The 16,528-nt window shown below is 39.3% G+C and overlaps 1 protein-coding gene across 2 annotated transcripts in view; it reads right to left on the bottom strand.

Annotated features, from left to right (window-relative positions):
* LOC141796396 (PDZ domain-containing RING finger protein 4-like) overlaps positions 1 to 16,528 on the bottom strand; it is a 157,566-nt gene that overhangs the window by 25,167 nt on the left and 115,871 nt on the right. For both annotated transcript variants that reach the window (XM_074677480.1, XM_074677481.1), the window contains one exon: positions 666 to 919. In XM_074677480.1, coding sequence (XP_074533581.1) covers positions 666 to 919 — 254 coding nt within the window. The remainder of the gene's footprint in view (positions 1 to 665; positions 920 to 16,528) is intronic.

Genomic DNA, 16,528 nt, shown 5'->3' on the forward strand with positions numbered 1-16,528 from the left:
GAATGCTAGAAGGATTTTTATTTCTTATTCTCTTCAGTTCTCAATCCCATTTTATTCTCAGTATTAATCTGGTCAGAGATTCAGAAGTAAACTTAGCATTGAGATGCTACACACACTTCAAACACAAATTCTTTATTAATGCTAATTAGGAACACTTAGCTCAGTCCTCATTCCTCTGTGTCTTAATTTGAAGTGTCCTGTTTGTGAGAAGGAGACGTGAAGGACATTGAGACGCTCATTCATCATTCAAATCTATATTTGTCAGAAACCGCTGTGCAGCTGGTTAGACAATTCATTTTTTCTGTCCCTCGTGCTCTGCGTACTTGCAATGCTAATCCTGCAAACACTGATATTTCTGCTTCATAGCTCAATAACACTTCTCAATTCCTTTTTTTCCCTCTTTTTAATTACTGTGAGTCGCAGTGAAAGTCACAACAAGGACGAACAACAACAAATCTGTGGCACCAAATGAAATGCATTAATACAGTGTGACACAAAGAGGGAAAAATTATATCAGTGGCATCAATAAAACCTTCCTTTGTTTTGAACCTCAGTCTATTAAAAGAAACTATACTTAATTGGCCTTAAAGTGAGAATCACTAACTTAGTGAGCGTGGTCGGTGTAGAGGTGTAAAATAATCATCAACATGTCCTGATGTACGTACCTGTCAGAGAGCAGGAAGGGACAGACGTCAGGCACAGGAGGGGTCGAAGGTCGGAGCTTTGCCAGCGCCATGATGTGTTCAAAGGTGATGTCTGTCTGAGTGCACACATCCACCACATGGATTTCCTGAGGGGGGCCATGGGGGCGGCCACTTGGGGTCCGCCTGATGACCTGCACCACGACGGGGTCCTTGGCAGGGCGAAAGGCCTCCACGGTCTCCTCATGGCTCGACTTGGACAACTCCTTCCCATTCACCTGAGGAGGAAAGTATTAACATGTGGTCAGTTCTCTCAATGCTTTATGTATTGTCTTATTTTGTTGACTGTTGCCATAGAAACAGTCCATGGAAGATGGGCCATTGTTGACATAGAGTTAACCTTGGCAAAGTCTCTGTATTTAGAGCCAAAGAGAAGCTTTCTGACAGTGAGACATTAGGCTAAAAGCTGAGGGAGAAGCTAAGATACAGTGAATATTCCTTTAATCATTGCTCTGGTTCAAAGTAAAAGAAACAGGTTTGGATTCTGAGAAATGTTCATAAAACTGATATAATGGAGCATACAGAGTCCAGTTTTGCAGGTCAGTGATCTGCATCTCTGACAGTGGCAGAACATGAAAATATGAGGTACTTATTCAGCTTGTGGAAACACATCTGAGCTCTACATTCAGGTGGCTGTACTGCTGCTTGCTTCCAGAAATTCAACTCCTTCCTTTTCCTTACGTCAGCTCATGTTTAATGTGCTTCTAAAAGCTCACAATAATATTGGGATATCAAATCCACAATACAAAATTTTAATAAAAAAAGAAATTGAGACCTGAGAAAAACTGCTTTTCTACTGATCTGAGTGGCTTGTGCAACTGTCATATTAACAGTACCAGTAAGACTCCTTAATGATCCAAGTCTTTAACTGGCCCAGTATTGAGACTTGTATGTCATTTGGAAGAAATATGATTTCTGCTTTTAGTGACTGAAAATCAAATTAAACTGAATATTTGCTTTGAGAAATGCTAGAAAAATCTGCTCTGTGGACCCCTGATCTCACTCTGTTGACATCTATTTTGCACAATCACCCACTCACTACATGAACAGAGCCACAACCTCAAACCAAGAGCATATTTCTTTGTATAAGATGGTTAAACCATGACAGAGTGGTCTGACAAACTTGCATTTTTCAAGGCTTACATTCAGATCCCAACATACATCAGCACTGTCCCCTCAGAGCTGTTTTCAGGGTCAGTAAATTCAAGGAGAAATTTACATTTTTTCGCTGAATATCCACTCAACACGATCAAAAAGAAATCTTCATGAATGTTTGAAAATGTGCACCCACTCACACAAAAACACAGTTTGATGCAACATTATGTGAATGTTAGATCAAAGCCCAAATGGCCTCTCTGTTCACTCAGTCCATCTTCAAACTCATCTTCACGAAATGAACCGGATTTTCTGGCAGATTGAAAACCATTTGCTCTACAGCTGGCACATATAAAGAAAATCATTGCTTCATTTAACATCAGTAATTTCTTTGGAAGAGAAACCATGGCTGTGGAAATACCTCAGAGAATGTGCTTTGGTATAAACGCTGAAACCAGAGATTATAATTTAGATAACCGCTGAGAGGAATTAAGGTAGACACTCCATAATTACATCTGCAGTTGTATTTAAATATGGTTTAGAGTGGGGTGTTTAGCCTGCACAGCAGACTGAAATTAGCTTAAATGATAACTGGAGAAGAAAAAGCCGACATATATGTTCACAAGTGACAGCTGCAGAGGAAAACATGAAAGCCTGGGAAACTCAACAGCAGCAGTGTTTCAGAAGCCAGATCACAAACTGGTTTTGAAATGCAACCCAGTGGTGCCAATAAAAACACATCAAACTGCAACAAAATGACCTAAATTCATGAGCAGTCAACAGTTTCAAGGAGCTGTGGCTGTGTGTGTGTGTGTGTGGTGGCTCTAAATGAACATTAAAGGCACAGAAGCCAGCGGGGAACTCCTGCAAAGACTGTTTATTTTTTCAACCTCAGAATTCGAACCACCGATTCCTCGCTCGTGTTTTTTCTTTGACACATTTCACTGAATGTGACGCTGTACATTTTGAGGAATGACATAAAGTGTTTTTAGAGGGAGTAAAGGATCGATAGGAACTGACAGCATAAATCCTCAGTAAAGTCAGGCTCAGCATGGGTGTTTTATTTTTCCTAATAAATATGTCGGCATACATGTTTGGTTTCTGGGTAAGTCCCACTAGAGATATACAAGTACAGAAGGTTTGTGTCTTTGAGCAGATTACTTTTGACTCAGCAGATTATGTGGTTTATAGTTCTCTGTCTCTGAGGCTCCTGACATTAGTGTCACATGACCTGGACCGAAATTAATTGCTTTTCTTGACAATTTTATTCAAAATCTGCAGTTCAGTATTTTAAATTAACCTTTTGGTCTTTAACATTTAAAAAAGCACACAAAATAACAGCAGCTCCTTTGTTTTATTCTATTGCAAAAACATTCAAAAGTTGGACAAACAGCTTTCTGTGTTAGAAAAAACAAGTCCTTTCTTTGTGGTGTTTAAAACCTATCTGCAGCATGTATTTCAATGCCTTAAAATGATACTTTGCCAAAAAATAGTTTCAAAAATGTTTTTTCTTTTTGGTTTATTACATTACATCTACACTAGAGTTGTCAATTTTTGACATTTTTTGGGGTGGCACTAGGGATGGGAACCTTTACATCTCAAAAAATATGGTACCAATGCCGAGTATCTGGCAATCAGTATCGGTAGTCAATGGTACCAGTTTGGGTACTTTTGTGTGTTTATGTGGTAGTAAATATTAATTTGTTTAATAATAAAAATCTTCAAGTTTTTTCAATTTAACATACTTATTTCTCAGTATATAAACCGGCAATGCTGTGTTCAAGTCTGGCATGGAAAATCGCCTACTCTTCAGCTCCCTCACAGTCACAAAGATGTTCAGGTACCTAAACATGGTACTGTTTGATTTTATGTGAATCCGTAGCCAGTACTATGGAAGGAAGTCAGCTGGTACCTGTAAAAGTCCCCTATTCAGTACCCATCCCTATTTGGTACACAGAAGAGTCTTCCTGCTAACACCGTGACAGAAAACAACACTCCCAGAAAACTTGGTTAATAACTCAAAAGTAATATGTGTTTTGTGTCTATTAGGATTAAATTATCTTTGATATATTTCTGCGTTTGAGCTTTAACCAAAAAGTCAAGCATACAAGTGCAGCTAACCAGAGTGACGTCAGTAGGTCACCACATCACCAAATCTAGCAGAGTACTATCACATAGTGCTCCACAGACATATGGATGTGACTAAACTATACCAAAGAAGTTGACTTTAGCTAAGTGCTTGTGGAGGATTACAGCTGACAGCAGGCATTTCAACACTGTGGAGGACTCATCCTTCAGTTGCTGTGCTAAGAGCAGTCAAGCTGTACTGTCAACAAGAACAATAGCTCCACACATTTGAAACAGAGACAGAGACCAAACTGGAACTTCTAAAAAAGTACAGATACTGTGGCATTAATAGGGATCATTGGATGACAGTGAGTAATCAAAACCATCAGCGCTAGTAAAATCTGCTATTTATAATAAAAACGGACTTGAAACCTGCTTTGACAAGAAATGACATATCTTTAAACATGAGGGAAACAAGAATATTTAAGATGGCTTTTTGACCCTTTTTATGGCTTTATTAAGAGGCAAGGACAGCTGATAGAGAAGGAAACTGTGGAGGACTATAGGATTATTAACTGCTGAACCAGAGGGGTGTATGTCAGGAGCATTTTGAGCTCATTTTTCCTGCTCTCAAACTGTTTTATCTAAATAACTTGAGAAATCCAGAACAGGCTGTACTCTCTGGCATAAATGAAACATAATCTAATTACAGAAAAATAAATAATAGCAATGATAGATAAAAAATGCAGAATAAATAAATAAATTCATGAACCCACTCTATTGATCTTAAAAGTCCTCCAGAGAAGCTTATCCATTATTTAAACAAATAAAAAGCAAGATAATTCAATTAATTCATACATGAATAAATCTCAAATCTCATAACTGTTCTCTATTTCTTTTTTGGGTCACACACACACATACAAGACAATCAGGGTCATGGATGATACATTTGCATCCTACTTTCTTTTAAAGTGGCACTTGTGCAATACACTTTAAAGTCAGATAATGGGGGCAAAGAGTCAGCTTTTGAACATCAGGGGTGACTCTACCTATAAATGTATTTCAAATACCTCTCAGTGACTTCATCAGAGTCATTTACTCTCGTTTTAGAGGCTCCCACCAGACAAATTATACAATCAGTGAAGAATTCCTTTATTTCATTCTTTAAGTTAAAATAACTTCTCATAGCTCACATCCTGACTTGCAAATAGAAATGTGAGAAAGTATGAGAATGAGATAATAACAATGATTCTGTGGACCTACCTCATTCTCATCTGTTTTTGTGTGTGTGTTTGTCTGTCTATTGTTTTCTCTTTCACATCTTACCCTCTCTAGGGGCTGAGTGATGCCCTTAAAAACAAAAATCACCTTATTTCCTCAGCTTTAACTGCAGCCATGTATAACTCCCTTTGCTCCTGTTGTACCCTGGCCTGCTGCCCTGCCTCTTGATGTGACCTTTGTTTGTAGCGATGCTGCATTAATCACCTGAGCGGGAGATAAACTGGGTCAACACCGCTCCTGTGCAACTGCGGGGCAATTTGGAGGAAAAATAAACGTGCTGTTGTGCAGCTTTCCCTCATCCCTCCCTTTCCTCAAAGACCTGCTTTCATTCTGTTTTTTCTTTTTTGACAAGTCAGCAGACATTACACACAGAAGCACATACATTAGAGCTCAGTACTATAGTAGAAACATAGAGCACTTTAATAATTAGCTTTTAAATTTACTTTAATTCTCTCTATTTCTTACTCCCTCCTCTTCCCTGTAGTATTTCCCAGCTCGTACTCGCTCTGCAGGCTAATCCTGGAACAGGGAGCCTGCTGGAAACAAAGGAGTTGGAGCAGACAAATGAGGCAGCCTATGGCGTATGACAGTCCCAGAGAAAAATGATCAAATTTCCCAGCTCTCCCTCTGGTATAGCTTGTCCAGTCCAGGCTCCTCCTTCTTGGAGCCTCATCCCTTGCAAACCCATACTCCACAACCATGACAAACGAAGAGGAAGGACAACAGGAAAAAGAGGAAGGAGTGTTATTGTTGTTGTTGTTTTTTCAATTCTCTTCCCTGGTTTTCATGGGAGCCAGATGGAACAATTAATCCTTCAATCACCACAGGAATATTAAGTAGCCTTAACTCCTGCATGAGGGACTTTGCTATTCTTGGCCCATGTATGTCCAGCTACACACTCTGTCTGGTTGTTAGATGCTTGGATCTGAAGTCCTATATGACAGATGGGGAGGGTTTCTATAAGCTAAGCTGCAGATTCCCAGATATTCCTAGATATTAGAGGAAAAGATCTCCCTTCAGCACAGTCCTCCAGATGCCATGAGATTAGAAATGCACAATATGAAATTTTCTGAACCAGTACCAAGGATAACCTGCTTCTGATGACCTTTACTGATAGGGTTACCCATCATTTTTCACATTTCTGCAAATTTCGGATGAATTTTTTTCTTTCCTTTGCCTTAGGTAGAATGGGTTGGAGAAAAAAAAAATCAAAAATCAATATATCCTGATATTTTTTGTTTGAAAATATTAAAAATTTGGATTCTTTGTCAAAAAATCTTTTTTTTTTTCTCAATTCAAATTCTTTGATTCAATTTTTGTTTAGAAACTGGATTGGAAAAAAGTTACCACTTTTTTTACCAGCAGAGAGTGAAATGTTTCTCTTTGACTCACGCGATGTGCATTTTATGGGGAAATGTGGTTCCTGATGTAGTCTGTAGACATTACCATCATCATTTAACTTTTTATTCCATGGTCTGGTGTTAAAAAACCAACCAAAAATCACAAAAATTATAAATATCAAAGAATCGTGATTCAAATCAAATCGACACCCTAAGAATTGTAGTAGAGTTGATTCGCGAGAAAAGCACATCATCCCAGCCCTTTAAGGTAGAGGAACTGTCTTTTGGGTTAGCGCTACTCTTTGTGCATTTTTGAATGCCTGTTGAATTGAACTTGTGCCCCAGAAATAGCCATTTTCTAGAGGTGAGTATTGGCAAGAAATTCACGTTACAATACACATCATGATACTTTGGTCATGATACGATAGCATCAAGGTGTTATCGAGATATTACAATATTATGATTTATTGCGATATTCTGCACAGTGAACTGAGAAAAAAATAGAGATGATGTTCACACAAATCACACAATATCACTTAGAATTGAAAGGGAAAATTAAGTCAAAACCATTTGATTGAAAACAACTTTTCTACTTCATTGTTTTAAAAATACTGAAAGTCAAATGCAGTGTTACACATACACTTAACTTGAAAACACAAAGTGCATCGAGTTTGTCACTTTAACTTCTGTGAAATTAAACCTATGTTGCAAAGAAATCGTTGGGTGAAAGACGGGGTCAGCTGGTGAAACTTACAGATGTCATTTGGTGAAACAAATGTTTCTCAAAAAATGTAATACTGCAAAGAAAAGTTACTGTAAATATGAATTTATCAGTCTACCACTACACTAAAAAAATACAACTAAAATAATTTTAGACCAACTGACCCCAAAATAGAAAGAAAACAATGATTTCTACTGCATCAAAACCCATATCATCAAGTTTATAACTATACTTTGAGGTTATATTTATTGTACAGTCTCTGGGCAACATACAGCAGATTAGCTCTTCAGCGCCATTATTGCAGTGGAGGTGTGGAAGTTATGCTTTACTTCCAACTAGAATAAAATGTGAATTTTTACAAAAAATATTGATATTTAGGATTGACATATGGATATTATATCAGATGTTGATGTTTCACAATATATTGCCGCATTGATATTTTTCCCACCTCTAACATTTTCTGGTGCTAACGCAGCTGTGGCTGGGTTATATTTCCTGAGAACATCTCAGTTATTGAGGAAACTTTTGAGTTCTTTTTAAAAAACTGAATGTTAGGACTGAAACATGGGAAAATATCTGGTGATGCCATTTCAACCCCTGCTGCATTGAACACTTTACCGCCACCTATTGGATGAAGATTTTCATCCCTACTTTTGCCATCTTTTCTCTCTGCATAGTGCATCCCCAGCTTGTGTGCTTAAAAATGTTGAAGGTGGGCTAACAGTCAAACTTTGATGTGAGTTATTTTTGCTATTGGCTTTATTCCCAAGTAGCTTTAATCCCCTCGAAATTAAACACCATTTCTTCTTATATCCGATGCCCACGCTCAGCACAAGCTGCAGGCTCTGGAACTTTCATCACAAATATTTTGATGTAGATACACAAGAATGGTGCAAAATAAGCAGATACATATTCATCCATAAACAGATGCTGGTAAACAAAATCTGCTTGCAACAAATTATTTAGCAGCTGGAGTGTTTACCGAGTTCAGAGCAGCTCCGAGAGCTCTCCATATGCACAGAGTCAACATGAATTATCTTAGTGGTCTGGAACAAAGCATGGGGATTTTTCAGGAGGGATCATTTGCTGTATAACTGGGCCAGAAGATGATCAGGTAAATGTGGAGTTAGATGGAGTAACTGGACCAGGACACATCTGCTGGCTGTTTGCACATGGATCTGCGGCAGCTGTAGCCAGAAGAGAAATGTGTTTTTATTCAAAGCCTCCCCAGTAGACCAACAGCCTTCCCAAAACAAAACCAGCTTAGTGGAGTGTAGCGAAAGCATGCAGCCTCTTTTTTTTCTTGTATTTTCTCTGTGGCTGAGTCCCATATTGACAAAGACATTCGAAAATGTTGTATTTGTGACACAGCGGAGTGCATTAAGTCTCCGCTCCAGTAAATATCACACTACTTTGAGCTGTCTGGAGCTTTTAAGAGCAAACAAACAGACTTCAAAACTTCACCAAAAGTCCTGTTTTCTTCAAATATGAAGCTCTAGCCGCCCACAGCTAAGCTGAGAACTAAAGGTACTCCAATCTGTGTCCCATCTTATCATCATTCCTCCAGGTGCAACGACAAACAAAAAACACTGAAGGAACACGTAGCAGCTCAGCTCCACTCCTCAGGCGTCTCCTCTGTTGGAGCTTTTGTCTCATCGACTGCTGCCTCCCATCAATATCTCCAAAGACTTGAGGGGCAGAATGTTGTGACAGTGGTAGTAAAGAGAGGCCGGTTTATCTGTGAAGATGTCAATTTCAGCCACATCTGACGCCGCTTGTGCCAAGGGACTGTTTGTGTGGCAGGAGCTGCAAACGCTGCGAGCAGCTTGCCGTGGATTACTGATCGGAGTGATTGATGTACTTCTTGTGCAGGGAGAAAAGGCAGCCTGAGGCAGTAGACTCTAATAGTCCATTAGCTTTTTATGCTTTCAAATTAACCGCATACATTGCTTTATGGTGTGAATGTAGCACTTTGAATCTTAATGAATTGTTTTTGTTTTCAATTTTATAGTTTATGCTGTGAGCAAAGAGTGAGTGTCTGTCTTCACTCATATCCTTGTTGGACTGGTGATTCGCTGAAATGAATAAAGCAAGGTCATCCTCTCTACCTCTACTCAGACCTGTAAACAAGGCTTTCAAAGGTATATAAGAGCATCAGAGGCTCATATTTAACCAGGGCATGTAACCTTGCATGTTGTGCTTAACATCTGTACAGACAGCGAGCGTCAGTAACACACAGGCTCTATCTCCTGTGTGCCGTCACCTGCTGGTTTGAGTGGCAGCCTGTGGGGTTTCAAGTGTATGCTGGCAGATGGAGGAAGTATAACATGTAGGTCATCCAGCCTCAGGAGTGTCAAGCTTACAGCCGTCAATTACAAACATGTTCCATCTTCATCTTTTGGGAAAAAAAGCAACATGACCCCTCAGCTTTAGGGAGCAGCCGTCAGATAGAAGAGTCAGAGGAGGCTGATGAGAAGGGGGAAGGCAGCCTTCTGCCTGAAGGATGGAAGGATCGGGTCTACAGCTTCGCAAACACAAAAAAGCATGAATAAAACTGACACCACATCTCCTGATACTTAAAAAATAGAGATAGATCAGCACAATGTGAATGGGACAAGAAGAGGAGATGTGCAGAAAAGTCATCTCGCATGACAAAATACAGAACAAACAAAGAAAACGACAGGTTTAGTTTTCTTCATTGTTAACTCTTATTTTTAAGTTTTTAGCCCCAATGTGTGAAGTTTTTCCGAACTGTATCATATTTTCTGTTTATGCTATCATGATTTTTTTTTATATCTATCTTTTATAAATCTTTCTAATGTTATGAAATCTGCTCTGACCTACTGGGGACTGCAGATAAAAATTAGGCTTGTGGCAAACACTAGCATATGCGAGGCTGAAATGTTCATTAATGTGCACTTTCTGTTTAAATAATTATGATAATAATACAAAAAAGCATTGACTAAAAAGGCCTTTGAAAGTCCCCCAAAAAACCTTTTTCTCCTTCGGTTTTGAAGGAAATTATAAAAAGCAGGACATTTTCTTTAGCCTCTTGGGCCCAGCGTCCACATATGTGGACATTACATTTCTGCCTTTCAGACCCATGGTACTTCATTTTTTTAAACTTTGACCTATTTGCCACATTTAGGGACACTGCCCACATCACCTTTTGGTTGAATCACAACATTACACTACTTTAGTAAAAAAAACAACGTATTTAAGTACGATAACACTACTAACAAACAACTCAGAGAGCACTCAAAACACCAATAATCAAACTTCCCCAATGACCCAATGAAGTTTTTATACTTATTAGGTCTTACTTATCCCAAATAGCAAGGTGAATTTAAAACTGCACACTGGACAAAAGCTCAGGTCTTAAGAGGTTAAACTGGTGTAATGTTGGCGTTAGTTTGTACATTTATTGACGTTTCTACAATCAGGCTAGCTGTTTTATCTCGTATATAGTGTCTAAGCTAATTCCCTTTTGGCTGTAGCTTGACGTTAATACGTAGAATGGTAGCCATAATGGGAAATGTAAATAAACTGTACAGAGGAAAAAGTACCCCCCATCATTGACGGTTTCATAACATATGTGCTGTCAGTGAGCGTTCAGTCAGTAAACAGATAGTTGAGGGTTTGCTGCCTCACTCAGAGGCACCTTCACAGGGCACAGGAACCTCTCCAACGACCAACCCAATTTCCAACATTTAGTCCATTCTGGGACCTAAAGTGGTGACACCTACAAACTGACTATCACTTTCATCATGTCTTTCTGACCTCTCAAAGCATTTTAGTCTGCTGGGTTCAGCGGTTCTCCATTTCATTTGACATTTATTTTTCAGACAAACCTCACTGAGCTGCAAATGGTTTTTACAGATGTTGACGACACATGTGGCTGTGTGAAATGCCCATTAATATACATCCCCACACCTTGAGCTGAGCCACCACAAGGAATTTAGAGTGAACAGCAGAAACTGGGCTGTCGAGCTGACAAAAAAGAGGCAACCAACTCTTCCACTGAGTCACGGCCGCCCCCTCATCCTAGCCTTTGCAAAAAGACTTTTTTCAGAGAGTTGAACTTCTCCTCTCCCAAGTGTGCTTCTATGCACCGGATGTTTCTTCTCTAAAAGTTTCTTGGAAGTTGTAGCCTATTGGGACACCTTTTGTTCCTTTGTTAGAGCAAAGGCAGCAGAAGGATGAGGAAAGAAGAACTGGTAACAATACTCTACCAAGGTTCCAGGGTGAACTGAGGGATGTTGGGTTTAATGGTCCATGCTTCAAATCTTGAACATCCCTCAGAAGTTCTAGCTCATTTCTGTTTTTAAAAACACCAGTCTCAATATCTTTTCTTGAAATTAAAGAACAAGCTTTCTTTTAGTGCATTGTTTATAAAAATGACCTATATCCATGCCAGATGCATTTTTACTTCAATATTAAACTTGGTTTCTTACTTCTGGGACCCTGAAAGGCAAAACAAGTCCCTCTACTATCACTGCTGTTTGTTTCCCAACTGAACCTGAGCAACAATACAACAGAGGAGAGATATACAGGAGTGCAGCTCACTGACTGCTGCTCTCTGCCTCTTATGTGGCTCCGAGCACCTTAACGGCCTGCAGCTGAACCGCAGCTCCGACGACAACATGTTGCAATTCCATCTTTCAACATACAAAACTCAATTTGCATTTTCATAAATAAAAAGCTTTGTACAAGTGAGAACCAGAACGTTCAGAAGAGAAGTGGAATTAAATAGTCCCTGGGGTGATTCCCCGTGCTGGAAGGCTGAGTTTTGATGTGAGCATGACTGCCACCTCACCCTCTCTCCGTGAGAAGACAGCTCAGCTCCTCTTTACACCCAAATGTCTCATTTCAATAATAAGTGTCAGAATAAAATACGGGCCAGGGTCCGCTACAGTACAGGCCTTATGACTGCATAAATCACTCTCAGACAGTCGGCTCTACTGTCTCAGTGACTCAAGCAACGCTCCGATGACATGAAACCGAGAGAGGGGTGTGTGTGGGGGGGTGCCACGAGGGAAATCTGACAACCCCCTCAACATCTCAACATGAACCAATGTACAGGCCTCCTTTAACCCCTCTAACCACATAAAACACACTCCACAAGGCCCCTGGGTTATTTTTCACATTAAAGGCCCTACATGCTGCGGTGGAGATTTTATGCCCACAGAACATTTGATGAATTCTGCCAATTTTCTTCTCTGAGCACCAATCTTGTGTTGAGTACTCCCTTTATTGTGCAACTCGTTCAGAGTGCATCGGCTCTTTCAATCTGCTGTAAAATTCATGGATCTCCTTCTTTACATATGTTTATTATCCAATCTTGGGCTATAATCGCTCAGCGCAAGGGCAAATATTTCATGAGGACAAAGAGAGAAGCGATCCAGGCATGAACTCCCTGATCGCTCAGTGTCAAAAGTGTTGCATTGAAGGGTGTGGGTTGAGGAAGCTCTGAGCTGATGAATGGATTTTGTTGCATGACTATCCAGTATCAATGCCATGTTCTTCTTCTGCTTCTCATTTATGTTGAAGGCTTGGTACAGCTGCTGGTCTTAAGAGTTTGAGGTGGTGAAGCTCAAGTAACCACAAATTATGTTACACCAGCTGTTAGTAATCAGTAAATATTAGAGGTTTTACCCCAAGCAGAATTTGCTTTCTGATTTGGTTGTTACATGTATGCATTTGTTAATTCTTACTGTAGTTGTTCAGCACAGCACCACAAATTATATCTTAGTCAACAGGCGTTGCATATTGTAACTGTAAGTACAATCACAAGCTGCTGTGGGACTATGTTGACATTTACAGCAAACTTCTTTCAGTTTTGTCTTTCAGGTATGAATTATTGCTCCAATGAATTACTTATAATCATTATCATATTGTTATGGCAGCTACAGCTGTATCTGCCTCTGTATCTTTATCAGTATTGGTGTTGAAATCTGTGTCGGTACCAGTTTTATTCTCAGTATTGGTATTGGTATCTATGTTGCGTTTGGTATCTGCAGTTTAACTAGGGTCAGTCCCAGTACATCCATATCTGTATTAATACCTGTAGCTGCTTTTGCAACCATGCCAGTATCTGTATATGCATCTGTATTAGTGTCAGTAGTGGAATCAGTACCAGTATCTTTTTTTTGCGACTGTGTTGGGATCCATATCAGCATCAGGAATAGCATCAGTGTCAGTTAGGGATGCACGATATTATCGGCACAATATCGGTATCGGCTGATAAAAGCTTAAAAACACATTTATTAGTATCTGCAGATATGAAAATGTCTGCCGATAGGCACAGCCGATAAGGTGCTATTCACTTAGGATTATTATTATTTTCCATCTGAAAAATAAGCTCCTTAAATAAAATGTAGCAATTCATTTATTTGCACTGCAGAGCTCTGAGTCTGTCACCAGGTTGTTACAGTCGCTCTAAAATAATCAAATGCAACTTGGTTATGTTTAAAAATGCATTGTACATTTAAAGTTCATGTGATCTAAAGAAATTATTTTTCTGTGTTTCAATACTGAATGTCTTGAGTTTGAAAAAATAATACATTTCTTATTTATGGTAAAATCAAATGTTTTTTTGTCTCGTTTTATGTGTGTTTCTTAAACAAATAAAACAGTCACAATGACAGTAGCATATAAATTCCAGTACAGGATAGACTTAGCTTTCTTTACAGTGAAAAAAAGCAAACAAACTTGTGATTATCGGTATCGGCCAAAAGTGGTTTCGATATATTGGCATATCGGATATTGGCAAAAATCCAATATCGTGCATCCCTAGTGTCAGTATCAGTATCTGTATGGGTATCAGGATCAGTATCATATAAATATTCGTACCTGTATCAATTTTAGTGACTGTAACAGTGTTATTTGTTTCTGTTGAAGTACTGGTATTAGCCCTTAAACATCAATATTAAGTGACCCTTACATCATAAAGTCAACATACAGGAGAAGTACATCTAAAAGCTTGTGTGCTAGAGGCTTTGAGGCTGATCTAGAACTTAAAAGAATGTGCTAAGTAATTAAAGTTAATACCAGTTGAGTGACTGAATACTACTGCCAAAGAGTGATTAAAACACAATGTAATAGCTTTCGCCATGTGTAGTATGCAAAGAATGATGTATGGTAAATGTTGGTCACTCTTATTGTATTGAAAAACTGTTGCTGTAAACCCTACATATGAGGACCGGCACACAAGTTCACACAGGACACAGAGCAAGGCACAGACCTAAAAAAAAATAAAATGAAACAAGCAGTTCTCACAACACTAGATATAAAAACTGAGGTTAAGAGTTTCATTCTTTGAATTCTCTTGGCCCTATTTGTAAGTTACTCTATGTAACAATATCCACTCCATCTTCTTCTCCTGCTCATGATCACTTTCCCATGAAATTAGATCAATACGACCTTCCATCTTCATTACTTACAGATTACTGCTGAATGCCCGATAATTGTGCTATCCTATTTTGGTTGGATTATGAAAGTCTGCAGCGTTTTTCTGAATATGGTTTGATGCTCATGAGAGAAGTGGAGAGCTAACTTAATCAGCTTGTTCAAGGTTAATGGTACATGCAGGGTATGTTTGTTGAAAAGATTTAGGGAAGCAGAGTTAATCTCTGTGCTTAACTTTTAAGATTTGCCATCTTGGTGTGAGTTTTAATGTAAGAAAGAGTGGGAAAATGGAATTAGAGTAAAAGCCACACTCCGGTGGATGAATAACTAATGGATGAACAGACTCCTTCTTGGTGATAACTGGTAATTGGTTTTGGGGGGCGGGAAAGGAGAAGGGGAAGGGGGGTTGCTGGATGGGGGCATGTGCTGTGCAGATCAGCAAAAAGTCCGGGCTGGCGTGAAAAGATGTAAGGAGTAATGGTGCCATCCATATGCTGACGGAAGAAATTCCAGCGGGTACTGTCATGGAACACCTCCAAATGTGCTGAGAGGGAGACAGGAGGTACAGCAAGAGAAGGTGCATAGTCTGACTATTTCTAACACTAAAGAGGCTGTAAGTACAACCAAATGTACAGCAGTACAACTACAGCACTTACTTTCTGTCGCCCACTTCTCTCTGTCTGATTTTTTCCAGTGCTTCTTTGCTCAAGTTGTTGCATGTCAGAAATGACAGAAATGTACATTAGATTTGAAGGTATACAATAAAAAATGTCAAAGCCATTCCCACAAAAAACATCAAATGAGTATGTTCTGCCTCACTTTGGGTACAGGAAGTCCAACAGAAAGCTTTTAGAGGCTTGGTGCTTTGTTTTCATTTTTAGCATCAAGCATCTACCTTTTTCTGCCATTTTTGTGGAGATGGATAAATAGACCCTGCTCGGGTTCACAAAGTGCTCAGGCAGAGTGCATTCACAAAGACATGAAGGAAATACAGTCATTGAACTTAAAGTAAAATTTAATATACTTGTGGCCATTCTGCAGCAGACCTCACATTTTTAGTTTTACCTTTGTTTTGATGCAAAAGTAATTCACTGCATTACTTGCCATACTGCATTTCATCACTTTAAAGACAATTACATGGGGACACATAAATAAAAAAGGATCCTAGGGCTCACCTGAAGTGATAGTGCCAATAGTTGTGTTTGTAGAAGTTGAGCAGTGAGGTTTATCTTAAAGTCACGTCAGATCTGTACAAGCAATAGTTTTGGTGGGCTCTGTCATCATTTTCTACAATATAAAACATGTTTTTTTGCTTTTTGTTTTGTTTTGTTTTATGAAAAGTTGATTTGGTTTTCATTGTCTTGCATTTCTGATTTTGTAGCAACATCCCCACCGGGAGTGCAACGATACACTTATCGGGATCAAGCCATGAATTTGCTGAACAATGATCCCATTAGTGACTGAACTCTGATCACTCTCATCTCAACTCTGTCATTCTCAGACACTTTTATTTAAAAAAATCTTACTGTAAGCCCCTTTAAAGCTAATGATCAAGTGTGTGCCTGCACATGATCCCTAACTTTCACACAAAGCTTGCAATAGGCAGCTGATAGAATAGAATAGAATAGAATAGAAAATACTTTATTTATCCCCGAGGGGAAATTCAGGAGTCACCGCAGCATTAAAGAAAACAAAAGTAAGAAAGATTATAGAAAGTGCAAAATCCATAAGAAATTAGATGACGACATCCCGTCCACCACTCGTCCACCACTCCAGCCCAGCCAGTCTCCACCTCCACAGGGTCCAGGACTGAGCCTCCTCAGCAGTCTGTTCAGTCTCTGTCTCCTGGATCCTGTCTGCTCACAGCAGGCGAAGCTCCTCCGATGTGTCGCGGCGTCCGATGTCAGCTCCGTCAG

The sequence above is a fragment of the Halichoeres trimaculatus genome, unplaced genomic scaffold, assembly GCF_033239565.1.
Source record: "Halichoeres trimaculatus isolate MK-OKI-2021-1 unplaced genomic scaffold, fHalTri1.1 fHalTri1_scaffold_10, whole genome shotgun sequence".
Taxonomy (NCBI): Eukaryota; Metazoa; Chordata; class Actinopteri; order Labriformes; family Labridae; genus Halichoeres; species Halichoeres trimaculatus.